The 19,648-nt window shown below is 47.1% G+C and overlaps 2 protein-coding genes across 3 annotated transcripts; one reads left to right on the plus strand and one right to left on the minus strand.

Annotated features, from left to right (window-relative positions):
* Window positions 1-45: 45 nt before the first annotated feature.
* Window positions 46-6,695, plus strand: LOC105447801 (leukocyte receptor cluster member 8 homolog). The gene is made up of 6 exons (XM_011686010.1): window positions 46-521; window positions 1,405-1,835; window positions 2,287-3,491; window positions 3,646-3,979; window positions 4,092-4,299; window positions 4,983-6,695. Exons 1-6 carry the CDS (start codon window positions 358-360, stop codon window positions 5,143-5,145), a joined length of 2,505 nt encoding a protein of 834 aa, XP_011684312.1. The 5' UTR covers window positions 46-357; the 3' UTR covers window positions 5,146-6,695.
* On the minus strand, window positions 6,669-19,035 carry LOC105447786 (cAMP-dependent protein kinase type I regulatory subunit). 2 transcript variants are annotated; one of them, XM_011685993.1, is made up of 5 exons: window positions 18,871-19,035; window positions 9,631-9,940; window positions 9,264-9,530; window positions 8,721-8,924; window positions 6,669-8,420 (listed from the first exon to the last, which is right to left on the minus strand). In XM_011685993.1, exons 1-5 carry the CDS (start codon window positions 19,033-19,035, stop codon window positions 8,248-8,250), a joined length of 1,119 nt encoding a protein of 372 aa, XP_011684295.1. In that variant the 3' UTR covers window positions 6,669-8,247. The 2 variants fall into 2 exon arrangements, with proteins under 2 accessions (XP_011684295.1, XP_011684302.1); XM_011686000.1 differs by lacking the exon at window positions 18,871-19,035 and adding an exon at window positions 13,833-14,240.
* Window positions 19,036-19,648: the final 613 nt, after the last annotated feature.

A 19,648-nucleotide genomic window follows, 5' to 3' on the forward strand; every position in this document is an offset into this window, starting at 1 on the left:
TCTCCATCGTGTGCTCCGCGTTCACCGCGATCTCCCGTCCGCGTCCCGCGAGCGTCGTGTCGCGCGCCGTTGTGCGCACGGTAGAACTTAGAAGCAGTTCCGAGCGATCTCGAGTAAAAGCGGGAGTAAAAACGGAGACGAGGGAGAAAGATACGGGAATTTCTCTCAAGTGAATTCCCCCATTGGTTTCTCCTTTCCCTTCTTTCTTTCCGCTCTCTTGGCGCGTGCTCGCACCGCCCCGCGGTAACTCGACTCGACGACGCGAAGCGATCGCAGAGACCCGCGGCCACGAGTAGGGAGGGGGAGGAGGAGGCGGCCATCTCCGGTTGCGGTCTCTGATATTTTTTATTCCACGGTATGTCAGAAGGCGAGGTCGCGTTGTCGCAGAAGAAGCAGCACCAGCAGCAGTCGCCGTTCCATCCGCAGCAACAGCAGCAGCCGATCGGAGCGGGCCCGATGGCGAATATGGCGTGGCAGTACACGCCGAACAATATGCACAACATGTTCCCACCGTACCCAGGGTGAGTACCTCGCGGCGTCGTCGGGATCGCGGCCACCGACCGTGGTGGCGTGTGTCAACGGGGACACATAATGGGGGAGTACCGTCGGCCATTTCGCGACGGTCTCTCGAAATCGGAGTCGCGGACTCCGCCAGCTCCTCGCTCCGTTGTCACGATTGCGACGTCGCGCGATATATAAATGCGCGATATATATATGAATATTACGATCTCGACTTTAATTCCGGACCTGGACCTCGTTGAGGCTGCTTGCTCCCGCGACGAGCGTGAGACGCGCGAGAGAGGCCTATTAACGCCTGCATCCTGTCCGTGTATACATACACGTACAGGATGATTCACATGAGCGAGCTTGGGGATTGCGTCGTATATAAAATTCGAGCTCGTCTTCGATTCCCTTTTTCTGTAGACGAGACTTTTAACGACATGAGATTTGTTAATATGAGTTACCTACTCGTTTGAGAACAAATGACTCGTTCACGAACGACGAATAAATAATGATATTAAACGAGGCGGATTCCGGAAAAGACGCGCAATCTCGTGAGCTAAGATGAATCATCTTATACTCGAACGTTTGTGATGACCTAATTCTTCGTTCGAACGCGATCGGTGGAGATTTTGCTTTAATTTTAGTTGAGATTTCGGTTTTGATATCGCAAATATTTTGCTATATTACAATATTATATTGTTTATTTATTGCTGTATTATGATATTGCTTTGTAACCTTCATTTTTGTCGTGATGATATTTGAGCAATGTCACTTGGGATAATTTAAACGTTAGATAATAACAAAATATCAAATTATTTTTCTGTCGTTACTATTGTGGGAATTGTTATAAAATGGAGTTGCGTTCACGCGTATGATAACTTTTGCAATCTCTTTTTACAGGCAAATGTACAACCCAGGGTATCAAGGTGTGCCGCACCAAGGATCGTTTAACTATTATCCCATGATGCCAGGATATGGCCAGAATTTTAATCTTCAACAGATGCAGCAGCATCAACAACACCAACAGCATCAACAGCATCAACAGCAGCAGCAGCAGCAGCAACAGCAGCAGCAGCAGCAACAACAGCAACAGCAGCAGCAGGGAAACAATCAGACGAAGCAGCAGTTGCATCAACAGCCTCCTATACCTGGTACTCCGATGCCTCTGGATGACGAATCTGATCTTCCACCGTTGCCACCCGGTCCACCACCAACGATTCCACAAACTCAACAACACAATCACATGCAGCAACAGTCGATGGCTTATTCAGGATTGATGTACAATTCATTCCCTTATAGCAACTGGAATGGAATGCATAATGATACTTCTCGTAAGTATATTGCTCATATCTGTCTTATGATAAATAGAGATGGACGAAGAAGCTGCAGTTGCAGCGAGAGAAAAATTAATCACGTTATTAAATGATTTTAGTAAAATTATGTTATTTCAGCTTTAAATATGTGTACAAGTAATTTATATTATTTTTTTAAATAATAATTTTAAGATTATATGAGTTTTCACAAAAAAAAAACGAAAATAATATGCTTTGAAAAAATGGATATATAAATATTTTTGACTATATGGATATAAATTCCAACAAAAATAATGAATTCAAGAATATTCTTCCTTTGTCCTTTTGTTTTGAAAACTTGTTTATATTGGCACATAATGTATCATAACGCGTTAATATTTAGTATTTACTGTTATCGTCAGGTATCCTTCGCCCATCTCTACAGTTTGAATGTACAGCTCTGAAATGAGTGCTAATAAATTCTTTACAGAGTACAACGGTCAAAATACAATCCGTTTCAACATGCCAAACAAGAAAACGGGTCTTGGATACACGCCGTCCGGCAATAGCGGCGCCGCGAAGAAAAAACGTAAGCGGAACAAAAATTTAGCAGCTCAATTCAACAATAGCTTTCAGGGAAACGCTCCGACTGGTCCCTTCATGCCTAACGGACCTAGTGCAAAACCTGCGGAACTACCGCCGTTACCACCCGCGCAAAGCGAAGTGGTGGCCCCGCCGCCGCCGAGCGAGGAGCCTCCTAATCCTGTCGTGCCGGTTACCACGGCTGCCAGCAACGCGGTTCCCAGTGCTGGCGCTGTTTCCTCCATCGGCCACAGTCCGGTCGGCGACTGGCCCGACAGTCTGAAGAATTACGTGAATCGTTGCTACGAGAAGTGTAAGACGGCGGTCGATAAGGATCAGGTCGAAATCATACTGAAGGGCAAGATCACACGCGCCGCGAATGACGGCTCGCTCTGGGTGAAGGACTGGGACAAGGAGCCTCTGCCCAGCATCCACAGCGAACGTATGACCATGACGATCAAGCCTTCGAAGCCGGCGTTAAAGCTGGCGAATCCTCTGGCGAGCCCACTGGTCAATGCACAGGGAGGCCTGCGCAAGCCCGGCCTCTCCAGCTCCCTCGGGGCTCGGCTTGGCGCGCGTCTCTCTGTGACACACAGCAGGCGGTCGAGGACGAGGTCGAGGTCAAGGTCTAGATCGAGGTCAAGATCAAGATCCAAGTCGAGGTCGCGGTCCCGTTCGCGGTCGCGTTCGCGGTCTCGTTCGAGGTCGAAATCGACGCGCTCGCGCACACGTAGTCCGCCGTCGCGCAGGTACAGCAGGCGCAGCACGTCCTCGTCGTCGAACATTAGCGATCGGGAGCACGATTACAAGGCCCTCAAAGTGAAAAAGTCCGCGCGCAGCAAGGCGAATCACGGCAACAAGAAGTCCAAGAAGACTAAGCAGGCTAAATCGCATTTCTATTCCGAATTTGGTTTAGCTACAGGCAACACGGACGAGCTGGGCACCAAGGAGAAGCTGCAGCAGCGCGCCGCCCGATTCAACGGCGGCATTTCCAGGACGGTTGTCAGCAGTGTCGTCATCAGAGATGATCCGAACACGGACTTCGACTTTACCGGGCTCCACATCGTCGGCACGTGCAAGGATCTAGAGAAGCCCTACTTGCGTCTCACGTCGGTACGATATCCAAAATTATTTATACTATCTCATTTAACAGTTAATAGAATACAAAGTATTTTGCCCTGAAAATATTTAGATAAAATTAATTATGTGATGTAATTCGCGGGCACGCATTTTTTTTTTTAACGAAATTTTACAATATTTGTCACAGGCTCCTGCTCCTTCTGCAGTTCGACCGGTAAGTGTACTTCAAAATTCTTTGGCCCATGTCAAGAAACGTTGGCTGGCCGACCAGGACTACCGATATGCTTGCGACCAATTAAAATCCATCCGGCAAGATCTTACCGTGCAAGGTATCAGGGACGCGTTTACAGTTCATGTATATGAAACCCACGCCCGTGTAGCTTTAGAACGCGGTGATCACGAGGAATTCAATCAGTGTCAGACACAGCTGAAGATGCTGTATCAGGATCTCGATGGCGAGAACCGATGCGAATTCATCGCGTATCGCATTCTCTATTACATCTTCACGAAAAATACTCAAGGTTGGTAAAATAAACTAACGAGATTAGCAGTTGATATTTCCTGAGATCAAATCATATTATTAGAATATTCTAGACATTAGAATAATGATGGATTTTTTTTTTACGATTTCAGATTTAACGACCATTTTAGCAGCACTTTCGGCAGAGGATAAAAACGACGAGTGCATAAAGCACGCGTTGAAAATACGATCGGCTTGGTGGTTGGGTAACTTCCATGCTTTTTTCAAACTATATAGGACGGCGCCGCGTATGTCTGCCTTCTTGATGGATTGGTTTGTCGCGAGAGAGCGAAAGAAGGCATTGAAATTCATGATAAAGTCGTACGTATTAAAATCTTACTTACTATTACTATTATACTATATGGATACGTATTTAAATTTAATTATTTTTTAAATATTTTTTAAATATTTTCCATTAAGGGATTGTATACTTTTTATGTTGGTAAAAATAATTTATGCTGATTTTAACCAATGATTTTAATTTTGTCAAATTCAATTGCATAATAATGACAATTAGAGAATCATATGTATATTATTATATCTTTTCATTAAAATAGTGCAATAGAAAGCAATACAATCCCTTAACGAACTTTTCAGAAGAGCTTGGAGAATAGCATATTTTCATCAGTAAATGCAAGCATATTCGTTTTTTTTTTTTTCGGTATTGTGGCACCTGCTTTCTAAAAGGAAATTCTCTCCTAAATTATAATTTACCAAGTATATAAAGTAATAATTGACAAAGTATATCGAAACTTTCAATCGGTATGCTTTTATCGAATTGATCTTTCTAAATGTCTAATCCAATTCCAGCGCCATGTTTCAACAAATGATATTTACGAAGAAACATGGACCACATGTACTATAATTGCAGATTTCTGTTACAGGACGTCGTAGCCGAAAGTTAATTGCATATTTAATTGTTTTTTCTTTCTGTTTTATGTATCTCACTATCACATCACCGTATGCGGCCGTTATCTAACGTTTGCATTTCTTCTGCTGTTTAGCTACCGGCAAAATTTGGCGGTTCATTTCGTCGTAGCGGAATTGGCCTTTGATTCTTTGGACAAGTTTTATGAATTTGTCAGCGAGTTCGGCTTGGTTTACGTTGATCTCGCTCGACAGCAAATCGACTGCAAGGCAAGCAGTGGTAGTCTAGGTGGTTGGTAGAAGGCAACGCCACTCTACTGTCCTACCTTTACCCCTTGTGGCGGAAGATAAATTTTAACACGCGAAAAAAAAAGAAAGGGCCACACACACACAATAATACACATGCATCCATTCACGTATATATATATATACACACGCACGCGTACACGCGTAAAGTCTCACGTGTATATGCATATGTTTCCGACGCTTGTGTGACTCATATGCATATATACAGTGCTTAGATAGATGTTCCATTTCGCTGGGGTACGCAATCGTTTCCGTAAACATTTTCCTCGCTCTCGGAAAGACCCCGTGTGTGTGTGTGCTGGCTCTACCTCTCGCAAACGATCTTCAGATCATCGTCCCACGGCGGTGGCGCAATCTCATCTCCGTCAGGCGCAAAAAAAAAAATCGAAAGCTTGGGAACTTCGACTACAGCTTCGACTGTGAATTTGTACATAACACGCCCCCTCGTTCGGTTCCCCCGCGCGCAATTGTACATATATCGCAAGAGGACAATAGATGCGGCTCTCTCTATCTCTCGCCGGGGACTCCTGGAAATTGTACAAAAAGTCGGGACGGATGATCGTTTCCGTTCGTTCGGCGCTACCTCACTAAAAAGATTAGATGAGCAAAAAAAAAATCGTTGTAACTCGTCGAGGATCATATTCACAACATAAAACGGTACAGTCTACGGTCTTCGCAATAGGAAAAAAAAAGTTCATCCTTCTTTCGTTGTCGGGACGACCGCTCTCTCCTTTTCAATCATTCGTAGCGTGATGCGCATGCACGCTTCACTGCCACGATGCTCGATCGATTTTCCACGTGTTCCTTTAAGTATTACTGCACCCGAAAAACAACCCGTAGCCGCCCCAGCCGAGCCGCAACGCAAGCTTCTCTCCCTTCGAAGAGAGGGGGATTGCTTCAAAAGAGAACGCGGATAAGGATTTCGTTTTACAATTTCGGAGACACGAGACGCGTTTGCGAGGACACTATGGGTGACGTTCACGCTGCTCGTGCTCGATATAGAGACGCTCTCCTTCGACGAACAGAGAGCGTAACCTGGTTCGCGATAAGTGATCATTTCCCGGACAAGCCCGAGGAAAGCCGGTCAGAGGTCAGACGGAGGGAAGAAGTCGCAAGATCGTTTCGCACGTAACGTCGTTGGATGAAACCATATGTACATTGAAGATGGTCCGGGTTTGGGGGACGAAGACGGAAGACCGAAGATGAAGGGGAGGACAGCCTTCGCTGCATACCTCGCGTGACGAGTGGCGATATCACCATCGGTTCTCGTGTGCCCGAGTGATCTTGTAATTAATTAATTTTAACGAGTGTCCCATGCGCCGCGCGTGGTGCAACGATGCTCTTTTCGTTATTAGATTTGCCCTATACTCGTTGGAATTCTCCACGTGATCGGGACTCTCCCGCGTTTTAACTCTCTCGCATTCGCGCGCATGGAATGTGCATACATCAGCCGCATTACACGGATTCGGAAAGGGAAAAAATGAACTCATTGTACAATACTTGATCCGAATACGATGTTGTGCATAATAAATTATTTAATTTTCTGACGTTGTACCTTATATTTTTTTTTTGTCTCGCTTGTCGTACTATAAACCTAGCGCACTTTTTAGAGGAGACATAGATTGCGACTCGTTCTGCCTCGACTTCGCCTCGACGATGCTGCTTCGCTTAATAATAAATATTAACCACTCTCGACGTCCGCAATTGCAAATCGCGACCGACACTTACGTTGTCGTTGCTAATTATGTATATATCTATATATACCGATTCGCAATCGGTAGATAAAATAATTTAAATGTTAAATAATTTAACAATCCATGAGACAACATAGAACATTTAAAGTATATAACAGTAAACGAGAAAACGTCGCTTTCAACGCCGATCCTCACTGCTGGATATTTACGGCTACTGGCTCGTCACTGCAGCTGCATCCGGATTACATCGGAAGCGAAAATTCGTACGTATATGCTTTACGCAATACTTACAATACGTTTGCAAGGAGCAAGTTTTTTTTTTATACATACAACTACCTCTATTCGACAGAACAGACTTGTGAAATTCACCAAAGACCTCGGTTCGCAAATTAAACGCTGCAAAAGTTTTAATCGGATGTCGCGAGATCCACATTCAAAATATATATATATATATGTAGACTTATTTATCACCGTGGATGCAGGATCATAGAAAGACTTGGTGTATCTCACCAATTTACTCCATCGAACGAGTTGCGGGAGGCAATACAATTTTTTCGCTTCTGACGTAAATAGAAGCCTTAAAAATGGCTCTGATATTAACGTGGTTCGAAGAATTTAACGTGGTTTGATCACGGATTCGCGCAATAACACGAGCGTCTGCGTCTTCGACGTTGGACCTCGGGATGCGATTTGTAAACCACGTCGGAACACGCGTATCGGCTTCGATCAAAGATCTCTACAATGCACTCGGGATGTGCGCAACGTGCCATTAACCGGATTAACCCGTTAGCGTCCTCAAGCGAAGAGGGACATGGTCTCACACGAATTGGAACCTGTTCTCTAACATAAACTACTAGTATCCGGTACCCTTCGTAGTTTTTGTTTTGTTTTGTTTACATTCGCTCTTTCTTTTTTAAAACTAGATCCTCAGCCCCTCGAAAAAGGTCAGACGTTAACGGATTAATAATTTCTCGTGCACGTGAGAATCTCACACCACGAGTAGGAACAGATCGCGCGGAAGAGATCAACGTCAAATATGAATTCGCGTGCGCGTCGGCATCGAGTCGCGAGCTACACAGTGCGTAAATAGCCTTACGGTAAATATATTAACAGCGTCTCTCTAACGATACCGTTTTGTTTTTCTTTCTGTGTCTGTGTGTATGGCGTGGTACACATCTGATTGGTAGCTGACGTAATACATTAATTCACTTACATATAAATATTAATCAAATAAAAAAAGATTTAACTATGGTACGGCGAAAGAACGTAGCCCTCGGTGGAAAATGAAGTCGGAGGGGGATGGATGATTGGCAGCGCTGACTGCGATGACGGAATTTGGAGTCGGAGAAGAGGTGGGGGGGTGGGGGAGGAGAGGAGTGGATGCGGAGAGATACGAGTCCGTTTACACGGAGAGGGACACGAAGCTGTTATACTGGGTGATGTTGCGTTTCAGAATATCGGCGCACGGACCTAAGACCCGCTCGAACCGCGCCCGATCCAGTTTCACACACTTCAACGGACCCCTGGCCACCACGGTCGCCGCTCGGGGCCTGTCCAGCAGTAGCGCTATTTCCCCTGTACAGAAAAAAAGTTTCCGTCGTCGAACAAGTCGTTTCAATCCTCTTACGCGTAAAATTAATTGCAATTTCGCATAAAAATTTATAAGTTTCGCAGTTAATTGAATTTGCGGAATTAGATTGACGCATTAGATTGCTTTAACATCATCACTAGCTATTAAAAAATTGTAAATTCTGATGTTATTGCAATAAAAAGTATTAAACATTATCTTGCTACTAGGACAACTGTATATGCTAGCTTCTCTGCAATCAACTATCCGCGAAAATTCGTTATCAACCGCTCTGGATTTTGCATTACCGAAGTAATCCGATGGTCCTAAACGGCCGACCTCCGCGGGCTCGTCCCCTTCCGAGCGTTGCTGAAGGACCACCGCCGTACCCTCGACGATTATATAAAAATCTTCACCCGGTTCGCCCTGTCGGACTATCGTTTCACCGTCGTCGAACGCCACCGGCTCCAGAGCGTCTGCCACTGTGAGTCTCTCCCATTTATCCAAGGATTCTGCAAAGTGCGCCGTAAATATCACTGATAGCCCTTTCCATTTTATCTTCCTACCCATTTAATCTTAAGAGGATTACTTTTACTATTTTAACTTTGTGTAGAGCGTAATGTGGCACCGAGAATGCGACAACGCTTGCCGCGCGGCAAGATTTCCTTTCGCTCTTGTGGAAAAGCGGTAAAGTGATTGGCTACCGCGCCATATCTTGCCGCGCGCGACCTTCGACGCCGCAAGATTTTATTATCCTCAGAGTTTCCGAAGAAGACATCTTTCCGATCGATTTACGCGAGCGAAGGGTAAAGCAGTGAATGCTCCGGGGAACGAAGAGTGTTGAGACTCACCCAGTATTGAGACCCTGGATAAGAACTCCTCGTACATTTTTCTTTTCCTTATGGTGGAGCCCATGAGAATTCTGCGGTACGAGTCCCTGTCGATGCCCCAGAGCTTCACGTCGGTTTTCGCTCTGACCGTGGCGGCGCGCGGCGTTCCGTAGATTAACGCGAGCTCGCCGAAGCTCCCACCCTCGCCGATCGTCGTCGCCAGCTCGCCGTTGACGAATATTTCGACTTCCCCTTGATCGATCACGTAGAAGTTGTCGCCCTCGTCGCCTGGGAAAATACATGATGGCGCTCGTTCATTTCGACGAATTAACGGCAAATCGAACGGGGACGATAAGAAAGGAGGAAGCAAGATACTGTTATCGCGCACCTTGACGAATGATCGCCTCGCCAGGCAGAAAGGTCACGGGGAACATCGCGTCGAATATGTCGGAGCGCTCGTTCTCGTCCAGATGCGCGAACAGGACGTTCTTGGCGATCGCCTTGCTCAGGGCAGCCATGGTTTTGTAGTCCTTAGGTACGACCTTCTTGACGTAACTGGTGGCATCCTCCTCGGAGACCGGCTCCGCTGAGATTCCGCCCCGCCGCCGCGGCACCTGCGGGCCCTGCTGCCCCGCGGGCATGTCCTCCGTATCCTCGGGACTCGTGGCGATCTGTTGTTTGGCATCGTGAGCCTGTTCCTGTACATAAACAAAGACGAAGTATTAGTCGAGATGATAGCTAAGCGCGAGAGATCCTTAATTAAAATGTCGATGACTTATTGCAGCTATTCTTCGAGTCGTAAGTGATTAAAAATTGTCACATCATCGTATGCATCATACACTGTGTCACTTAATTTCCATACGACGACGTAGAAATCACTCTTACAAAATATAACGATTACATATGACGTATATCTTATTCCTGTTTTTTTCCCGATGTAATCGGTTTTTCAGTCCCGACGGATTAACTCGTCGAAAAGGGAAGCTCCATAATTAATGCAGTCAATTAATACAGAAGGAAAAAACGCGATATAACATATTCTTACGAGAATCGGTTATCGATTGGCCTGATAAATAATATAGAAAGCCGTCTTGGCAGCGCGGAGTGCGCAATATAAATTAACACGTTCCCTATATCTTTAAAAATCCTCCGTGTTTTTCAAGTATTCCTTTTTTTTTTATTAATTTTTTGCGACTGATTCTCGACTGAAGCGCGCACTGCCGCGCACATGTACTTTCAATGATTTAAAAGAGTTTAAAAAATTATCGCCTTCATGTATACGGTGCTCGTCTCCGTCGAAAGAGGATCGGAGCGACGCGTTAAGGTCAACCGTGTGTTGCTGCATACATTCGGGTCTTTTCGGAGGAGCACAAAATGCGCTTAAAAAAAAAAAAAAAAAAAAAAAAAAACGGGACGCAAATTAATAATTCATTAACCACGCGCGACCCTCGTGGGTCGGGGGTTCCTCGCCGCGCCACGCATATAATTACCGTGAAATTATAAATTATGTAGGTCTTTAGATAAAACCTCGGTATTACCATCGGCTTATGTATCACGATGCACGATGCACACCGCCGGGGTGAGAGAGAGAGAGGTAAGTGAATAATGCCATAGGTCAGTTGGCGTTTTCACGCACGAACGCCGCCGTCTCTCTCTTTCTCTCCTCGCCGTCGAGCCTTCGCGGTGCATCGCGCGCTAAACGAGTATATTCAAATCAGCGCAATTCGCAATTCTCCCGTTAATTGCCGTGATAATATGCCCGCGCACGCTAACGTTGCTCGAATGCACGAGGAGCCATCGCATCTATTTCGGGGAGTCTCACCGAGCCGAGGAACACACGTCCCGAGCGCGACATTTACGCGTCTCACATAAAGTCGCGATGTAAAGTAAATTGAAGAAGGAGAAATATTTCTTCGTGCATTTGTACGAACATTTGTTCGTACATGCAGTTCGAGCCTGTTCGATGATCTCTAAAATTTTAAGACACGGTGAAACTGTATCTGTTATCCCATTCAGTTATCCATTAGTAATTCGTGAGAAACACGGAAGTGATGCTGGTATCCTGAGAAAAGAAATGCCGGATGAATTAGAGATTCGGAGCGGAACCCTCCCTCAACTTGTTGCGAGATTAATCTGCTTCCTGCTCTCGGGATCTTCATTAAAACGTCACTTAGACGTTGGTGCTTTTAATAGGAAGGACATTCAAGTTTCATAATTTCAAAATAAATCATTCAATGACGTCATCCAGGCACACGGCTCATGAATGGCAATTATCGATACGAGGGGAGGGGACTCGATCGCGATTCACTAATGATTCGCTTCGATGTAACGCAGCTCCTATAATGGGTCCATAAAACTTGACGATCCGATAAATCGCTCGTCGCACGTCTCTCTCTCTTTCTGCCTGCAAAGACGCGTCTGGGTGTCCGACATGCGCCTCTGTTGTGCATTAAAAATAGAAAAGCAGAACTCCCATTTATCGGAATTATCCAACAGAGATACGCCAGACGAAATCATATCCTTCAGAATCGCCGTGCGTTCGTTTGTACCTGTTTACGTTTCAAGTTCAATTTTACAGACGATCTATAAATCGTCATCTATAAATCGGGATCCCATCTGCAATTTAATATTTTTAATTAATTTAATTGCCAATATAAATCATAAATTAAGCGAAAACATTGTACGACACGCTAACTATAGATTCAAATTATAATTGCATATAAAATGCAATTATAATTTGTTTGCGTGCAATTAAATCGACTCTTTGTCTACAATCTTATTTTCGAGACCGTCGCCGTCGGCTTATTATTATCGCAGGCTGCGTCTGCACGCGGTAATATAATAAAGACGCATTATGTCACGCTGCTATCACAAACAACATACGTAACTGAATCGCCTCGAATCGCGGACCGCGGTTATTAAATTCTGTCAGTTTACTACGCATACCTGGCGCGCGGGCGCGCGCCGCTCTTTCGGCCCGCAAAAATAGAACACGGTTCTAATTCCGTTGGATACAATTCCGATTCCGCAATTCTGTCTCATACGTTACGTCCGTGGGGCGTAAAATTATATATGCGCAAAATTTTTATCCCGGGAAAAATTTTTGCTCCCGAAACAAATTGCATTATCGATCGTCTCAAATGAACTTCGGAACGGAGGGAAAATTATGCAGTCAGATAATCGAAGTGAGAGACGCATGCGAGCATGAACAACTAAGTAAACTATGTGCATAACTATGTGTAATTTACAGCGCGCAAATATATATATATATATATATATATATATATATATATATAAAACGCGCCATATTATATTCTGCTCAAAGTCATCAGAATCAACGAACAGACGCGCTCTCTTATACAATCTCTAGTTAATGATGATATATACGTGTGTGTATATAGTCATCGGCTGCGGCCCATAAGTGCTTACACGCGTACATTCCCCACACGCACATGCACACACATTCACATCCATGAACACACATCCCGACACGAGAGAGCCTTACTCTCGTCATCTCGGCCGCAAGTGTTTTTCCAAGCTTACATCTTTTTCGCAGAGTGGAAATACTTGCAAGGATGGCTAGAAAAAAGAAAACAATCTCTATAAAGAAAATGTCCTCGGAATGCTAAAAAAATTAATGAATAAATATACACGTAACAAAAAGTATTCTTGAAAATTCAATGTGGACTGTAAAAAAAAAAGTAGAACTCATAATTTAGATTAATTATTCCGAGATAACGCTCGTAAGAATTAAGTCAAACGCACGACCGATCGATAGATCAATCATTCCTCACACTGATCTTATTTCTTGATCTTGAAAGTGGACTGTTTTTTCGCGTTTTCTTCGAAGATGACGTAAAAAGGCTGTGTAAATGCCATACTCTTAGAAAATTACTTTTCGTTGAAGAAGGTTCTTCGTGCCAACGCGAGCGGCATAGTAAAAGACCATAGTTGCCATTTACAAGGATCCTTCGTGCCATATACGAGAAGGTATGAAGCGAGACTAAAGAGTGGCTGTCGTAATTTTTCAAATAAAAAGAGATGGCCTTTCCTGTGTGATTTACTGTGTTTACGCCTATAGCTTTTAATGTCAAGTCTTCTTTCTTTAATGGTAATCGCACGGTCAGTCACATATAATTTTTTTTTTCCTAAAAATATAAATCCAATAGAATTTCTATAAGGGTTTGCTGAACAGTCGGTTAATTCACGTGAAACAATGACGCATTATTAAAAATCCAAAATTAGAAAGATGAAAGGAGAAAAAAGTTTACAATTATATGCGCGACTCCTTGAAAATTATAACAACTCCTTCGATCAAAAAAGCTTCTTCAAAGGGTAAGGATTCACGGTGAGGATTTCTTTTTCTTTCACTTTTCGGCACTACGAATTTGTGCGGAACACGTAAGATCGTTAGCTACTTTTAACTTAGTTTCGAGACGGAAAGCGAAAGAAGACGCAGAATCTTGAAGCGCAAAACTCCGTCGGGACGATTAACGGTGATCTATCGCTCGAGATCAATTATAGTTACGCGCGTAACTCGGACGATTATGGCCGGCGCGCACTCGTTCCTCCTCCCTCCCTTTCTCGTACCTTATTCATCATTTCTCTCGATCCTCCTCCTTTTTCTTCGCTTTCCTTTTCACCGTTCGCCCCCGTGTTTTCCTCTGCTTTTTTACGCGGATGCGTTAACACTCGTGAAACGGCCGCTTTCCGCGGTAGCGCGTGTCGTAGGTCGGCGATCTCGCGAGTTCTCGCGAACGCACGGGAAAGGAGATCGTCTCCGCCACTGCCGCCGCCGTCGTCGTCGTCGTCCCGTCGTCGCACACGCGATCTCGCGTCTTCGTCGTCGTTGTCGCCGCCTCCTCTTCCTCCTCCTTCTCTCGCCCGCTTCGCGATTTTATAAGGCCTCGGACGGAATCCAATTAGAGGTCGGAGGCGATCTAGCACGCGCGCGCGTCCGTCCCGTCGGCGCGACAGCGTCGGTATACGCGTATACTACTGCTGTTGCCGCTGCCGCTGCTGCTGCTCGTTTGCACGCTCGCCGCCGGACTCGGCGCCCGCCCGCCCGACGATTCCTGGACGGGATGTGGATGTGCCGCCGAGATGCTGTCTCTCGTGGTAGTCGGTAAGTAAGGTCTTCCGCTCGCGTTAACGCGCGAACGTGAGTTCGCCTGCGGCGGATCGATCCGCGGCGGTGGTGGCGCGGAGGCGGAGGCGGCAGCGGCGGCGACGGCGACGACGGCGGCGGCGGCGGCGATGATGACGGCATTTTTCAAGACCTCGGCTCGTAAAACTGCGGGAGACTCGTAATACGCAGTCTTGTGTGTAGGAAACATGTTTCAGTGACACCGTTACTTCCCACTACTTCGCAGCTGGCATCCCACTGCGCGCCGACTTTTTATCAATGCCATATAGCTGGAGCTGCAGTTAAAGAGCTAGAGATTAGAGACGTTAATTTTGCGAAAATAAAGAGAGTGTGCGTTGATTTTGTTTACAATTATTTTTCTCATCACCTTTTTTTTTTCGTCGTTATTTTATCATTTTTTCCATTATTTCATTTCGTTGTATACCTTATTTCGCGTTACTGCGAATGCCGTGGTCGAAAATCGTTCTCTCCCGCTTACTCCGTAGTTTCACTTTCGTCGATACGTCAATTTGCATCTCCTGTCCCGTGGAGAGATCGCCGAGGCGCGATACCGCCGAGGCGGTATTGTCAAACGGGAGACACTTGAATATTTTATTGTCATAAATTCAGGCGCCGCGACGCGAACGCCGTTCCTGGCGATGACGTCGGAGGAAGATCGGCGCCGAGGCGCGCAAGAGAAAGAGGACAAAAATCCGTCGGCGGCTGGATTCCTTCGTCGTCTCACATTTTTGTGGACTGCCGGTTGTTTTTAACGCCTTTTCTCTCTCTCTCTCTCTCTCTCTCCTCTCTCTATCCTGACTGTAAGGTTGCGTCTCGTTATATTTCGAGCGTGCTCTATGTTTAGATCAGCTGCCCCTATATCGCGCTCTCTTTCTCCCTCCTCTTGCGCGCATCTCACACACGCGCACGCACGCGTACATGTACACGCGTACACAATCGCGAAAGCCCTTTCATCCCCCTTCCCTCCCTCCCCCCCCGTCTCGCCGCGATGTCGCTCTCCTTCTTTTGCTTTCCGCTTTTCTCTTACTACGCCCTTCCTACGGCCGGGCATACGACAGAGGGTGCTTTACGACTATACGCAGACCTGAACAAAAAATTCGTGCGGTTATTTAAGGTAAATAACTTTTACAGAAAGGGAAAGGGGGGGGGAGGGAGGAGGGAGGGAGGAGGCACGCCATTGCTTCAATTAATGAGAAACTCTCCGAGGGTGTGTTCTGAAGAAGTCTTATATACCTCTTCCGCCCACGCTGAAGCGGCTTTCGAAGTCGCGCGAGAGTGTGGACTGCGAGAAAGGAGTTTTTACTTTCGCGTAAAAGCATCAACGGCAAAATCCGATTCTTCATCCAATCCCACTTAATTGCTGCCGCAGACTCCCGGCTTTAATTGCGAGGACACTTCAGAGGGGTTGTTTGCGCGCTTGTTTACCCGCCGTTCTCCTTATACCTCGCGTCACGCTCAACTTTCGCTTCTATATAAACTCCTATACGTTTTCCTCGCAGTTCGCTTTTTTCCTCCCCCGCGGTGATTTTTTTCGATTATTATTCTCACTCGCAGGCGTCGGGTTTCTCACCCCGTTCCCGAGGGAACGGGACGATTTTTCTGTTCCCGAGAAATAGATTCCGCTCTCTTCTTCCATCTCGCATGTGTGCGTGTGTATATGTATGTACATATACGTTCCTCTCTCCCTCTTTCTCTCTCGCACGCGCGCTTTTTGCCGTGTACACCGCATAAGCACGGAAGGCAAACACGCGAGGCGACGAGTCCGCCGTCCCGCGTCTTCGCCTTCCGCTCGACGGCACCGTCGTCGTCGGCGCGCGTCGCTGCACCGTCACGCTGACTGACGCGCGCGACACGGAGACGTTCGATCGAAGACACCCTCGCGTGATTCCTATAGATCTCCGCGGCATTATGGGAACGGAAACGATCATTCCCAGGCGAGTGTTCGACGGAGCCAACCCCGCTATTAGGCGATATGTTGGCAGCGCGCGTCTATCAGCCTCGCCAGCGGAATATTGCGGCGGTATCATCGGTATCATCAACCGCGTTCGCGTTAAGGCACGTCATCTCGCCTACCGATTTTTGACAGCGATCGATGTAACTTGACATTGCAGACTGCCGGCAGAGATCAAACGGGATCCGCATTTTGCGGTCATTTAAAGGGAATGTATCATTTAAATGGCTACGAAATGGCAGATTCTGCTCTCGGCTTCTGCAGTCAGTCTCTGTCGTCATGCTCATCATTCATCATTTAACAAAACTTTATTCTATTATTCTGCCAGCATTTTGCCGACAAAACACGCTGATAGATTTATTTACTCTGAAGAAAAAAAAAAGATTTTACAATACATGTAAAAGCAATTTAAAAGACCTTTTAATTTTTAATTAATGAATCGTTTTTCCTTTGTTGCAAGAGAGATATGAATGAAAATGTGTCAATCGGCCAGAGGACGCAAAACGGAAGAGAGAGAGAGAAAAAGAGAGTGAAAATGCTCAGGAAAAGTAGGTATACCTACATTTAGTACCAACGAGATCGGCCTCGCTGAAGGGGAATTAACGTCACCTTGACGAAATCTCCTGCTTGCTTATATCGATTCCTTTTTCGCAGCGGCGAAATAGCTCGCCATATTTCGTTCTCCGCCTCGGGAGCGGCCTTCGGCCTACGCAGTTCGCGCGGCCTGGTATATAAACATTTTAATATACGTCGCAGCGAGAAAATACGAAATATATCTGTGCAGCCGGTCGATCCAGGAGAGTGGCCGCGGTCCCGCGATCCCAAAGGAATCCCGCGGAATTCCTCGTGCATGCGCTCGTGAGAGAGCCCCCCCCCCCCGAGCTGTCGTTCCTCGCGCGAGGATGGCACCGCGTGAGAGCTGTCGCTGGTCGCGCTCAGCGGTGCCTCCGCTTTTACTTTAGGCGGCCCCGTCGATCCACGCGAGTCGCCTCCGAGCCAGCTGACTTCGATCTCCCCGCGGGCGACACGCGTCGCGTTCTCCAACCGCGTGGGTGGCAACTGCACGAACGTGCGGCCGCATAACGTCGTAATTGCCCTAGCGTTTAAATGGGAAAGGTAACGGGGCGGCGAAAGGTCTCGGGGGCCTGCGGAAACTGTGCATCAAGGATCACGCCAGAGCGAGGATATACGTAGCGTTATATACACGCCCGAACGCCGCGCCGATTGACGTAGCTCAATCATCCGGGAGACGTCCGCCCTTCGCAAATCCACTTATCCGATCCGTTCGGCGGGGAGGGAGGGGGGAGAGGGATGAACCTGGAATACCACGCGAAGGGATAACCACATTGATTAAACGGAATCCTCCTCCGAGGATGATGCTCACGCGAGAGAGACGTTCGGCATCTCGCGTATATACATTCTCTCTCTTTCTCACGCGAGATTCGTTCTCCACATCCTACCCTCCCTACCTCATTTTTAGCTCGCAAAAAGCTCAGCTGTTTCTTGCCCTGCAAAAAGTTCGCTCGGGAAAATAGCACAACGGAAGAGCGCAAGCGGAGAGTCCATTGCGTGATATAACCTAACCTAACCTGCATATGTATAATCTCTTTGGATATAACCTAAATTTATCACGCGCGACAATTTATCGTCCACGGTACGTCAGGCACCTGCCATAACGACCGTCGTTATTGTCGCGAAAGCGGCCACAGATGGCAGCGCCTGTCACGCGCCGCGCATCCCATCGCGACGATTGCGCTGCTCCGACTCCCGTTCGCCTGGTCGTTATTCTGATGCGTCGATCACGCGTAAACGACGTACCGGAAAATACATATCTCCTGGCAGGGCACGAGACGTTGATCCCCGCGCTACCGTGGCCCGTGCAACGAGCCTCGGAGATTTTTTTTTTCCCCCCCGACGAATCACGATTGTCTGATAACGCGACGTCGAGATAACGCGACGCGCTCGCCTCACGCGGTGATACGCGCGGCCCGCCGATTGCAATGTTTACTTTAAGTAGAACACGGGACCTGATAGCGGAAATCAATCTCCCCGCGGAATCACAACACGATCGATTCATGCGACGTTCGTCGCAACTCGTCGGGACGATCGGCGAAGAATATCGGAAGAGGGCAAGGACCTGTCACCTCGCCGCACGTCGGAGGAGAGACAGGCTCGCCGCGCGACGCGACGACAGGCTCGCAGTATCGACAAGGCACATGAAATTCTGAGAGAGATTCGAGGAAACGTCGCGGTGACTCGAGAGAACGAGGGGAGACGGTCTCGGGCGGGCTCTGGTCACGTTCTGGCCCCGATCACGCGTATTCACGTCATCGGACGTCGTGGTTCCCTCGGTGTCCTTCGCGCGAGTCGGGGAACCTCGGCCCTTCGTCGAAGGGACTCGCGACGTCGCTCCGCGAGCGAGCGGAGCCGCGGACGGGCGAATTCACGGCGTATTATTCGTCTCTCGCTCTCTCTCTCTTTCTTTCCCGTGGTCAGGTTAATCGCGGCCGCGCGCCACACGGTCTACGTACCCTTTCCAGCTTCTGGAAGTACTCCCGCAGGAAGGAGATCGGGTTCTCGGGCCGGCCCACGCACAGTTGCACTATACAGTCTTTCAGGACCTGTTGGATATTGTGTCTCTGCACGTATTCCTCGCACTCGCGTAAGCTCTGCTCCTCCTCGAGATTCGCCGCCATATTGATGATGCACGGCGCGCCGCTTTATCGGCGATACGTCGCGGCTCCCTCCCCCGCACGCCCCTGACCCGCCGCTGCCCCGCTGCCGTCGTCGTCGTTGTCGTCGTTGTCGCGCGGTCACGTTCGAGATTCCGGGCACCGTTGCGCGGATCCTCCGACGCTGAAGATACGCGAGAGAAATGGTTATGATATGTATTCCTCGCTGCGGCCGCGTGGCGATTGTTCGAGCACACCAAAATCGGCAGCTTCATTAATGATTATTATTATTTTTTTTTAGACCAGCGCTATCCAAAATTTGTAATTTCAGACACTGACTTGACATGTATACATCAACATTTACACTTATTGCAGAAAAAGGAAGGCACAGGAAGGCGTATATAATATACTGGGAGTGACGCCAAATTGACGCTAAATTGCGAGCAAACCTTGGCGACAAGTATATTATATACGCCTTCCTGTGCCTCTCTTTTTCTGCAATAAGTGTAAATGTTTATGTATACATGTCAAGTAAATGTCTGAAATCACAAATTTTGGATAGCGCTGGTCTAAAAAAAAAATAATAATCATTAATAAAGCTGCCGATAAAAAAAAACTCTGATCTCAGTATCCAAAA

This window comes from Wasmannia auropunctata, unplaced genomic scaffold (genome assembly GCF_000956235.1).
Source record: "Wasmannia auropunctata unplaced genomic scaffold, wasmannia.A_1.0 LD336116.1, whole genome shotgun sequence".
NCBI classification, from domain to species: domain Eukaryota; kingdom Metazoa; phylum Arthropoda; class Insecta; order Hymenoptera; family Formicidae; genus Wasmannia; species Wasmannia auropunctata.

Coding starts and splice junctions, on each gene's coding strand:
- LOC105447801 (XM_011686010.1), top strand. CDS start 358: ATGTCAGAAGGCGAGGTCGCGTTGTCGCAGAAGAAGCAGCACCAGCAG. Junction 522..1,404: donor ATGTTCCCACCGTACCCAGG/GTGAGTACCTCG, acceptor CTCTTTTTACAG/GCAAATGTACAACCCAGGGT. Junction 3,980..4,091: donor CTTCACGAAAAATACTCAAG/GTTGGTAAAATA, acceptor TTACGATTTCAG/ATTTAACGACCATTTTAGCA.
- LOC105447786 (XM_011685993.1), bottom strand. CDS start 19,035: ATGGCGGCGAATCTCGAGGAGGAGCAGAGCTTACGCGAGTGCGAGGAA. Junction 9,531..9,630: donor CGAGGCGATCATTCGTCAAG/GTGCGCGATAAC, acceptor GTATTTTCCCAG/GCGACGAGGGCGACAACTTC. Junction 8,925..9,263: donor ATCCAGGGTCTCAATACTGG/GTGAGTCTCAAC, acceptor CGCACTTTGCAG/AATCCTTGGATAAATGGGAG.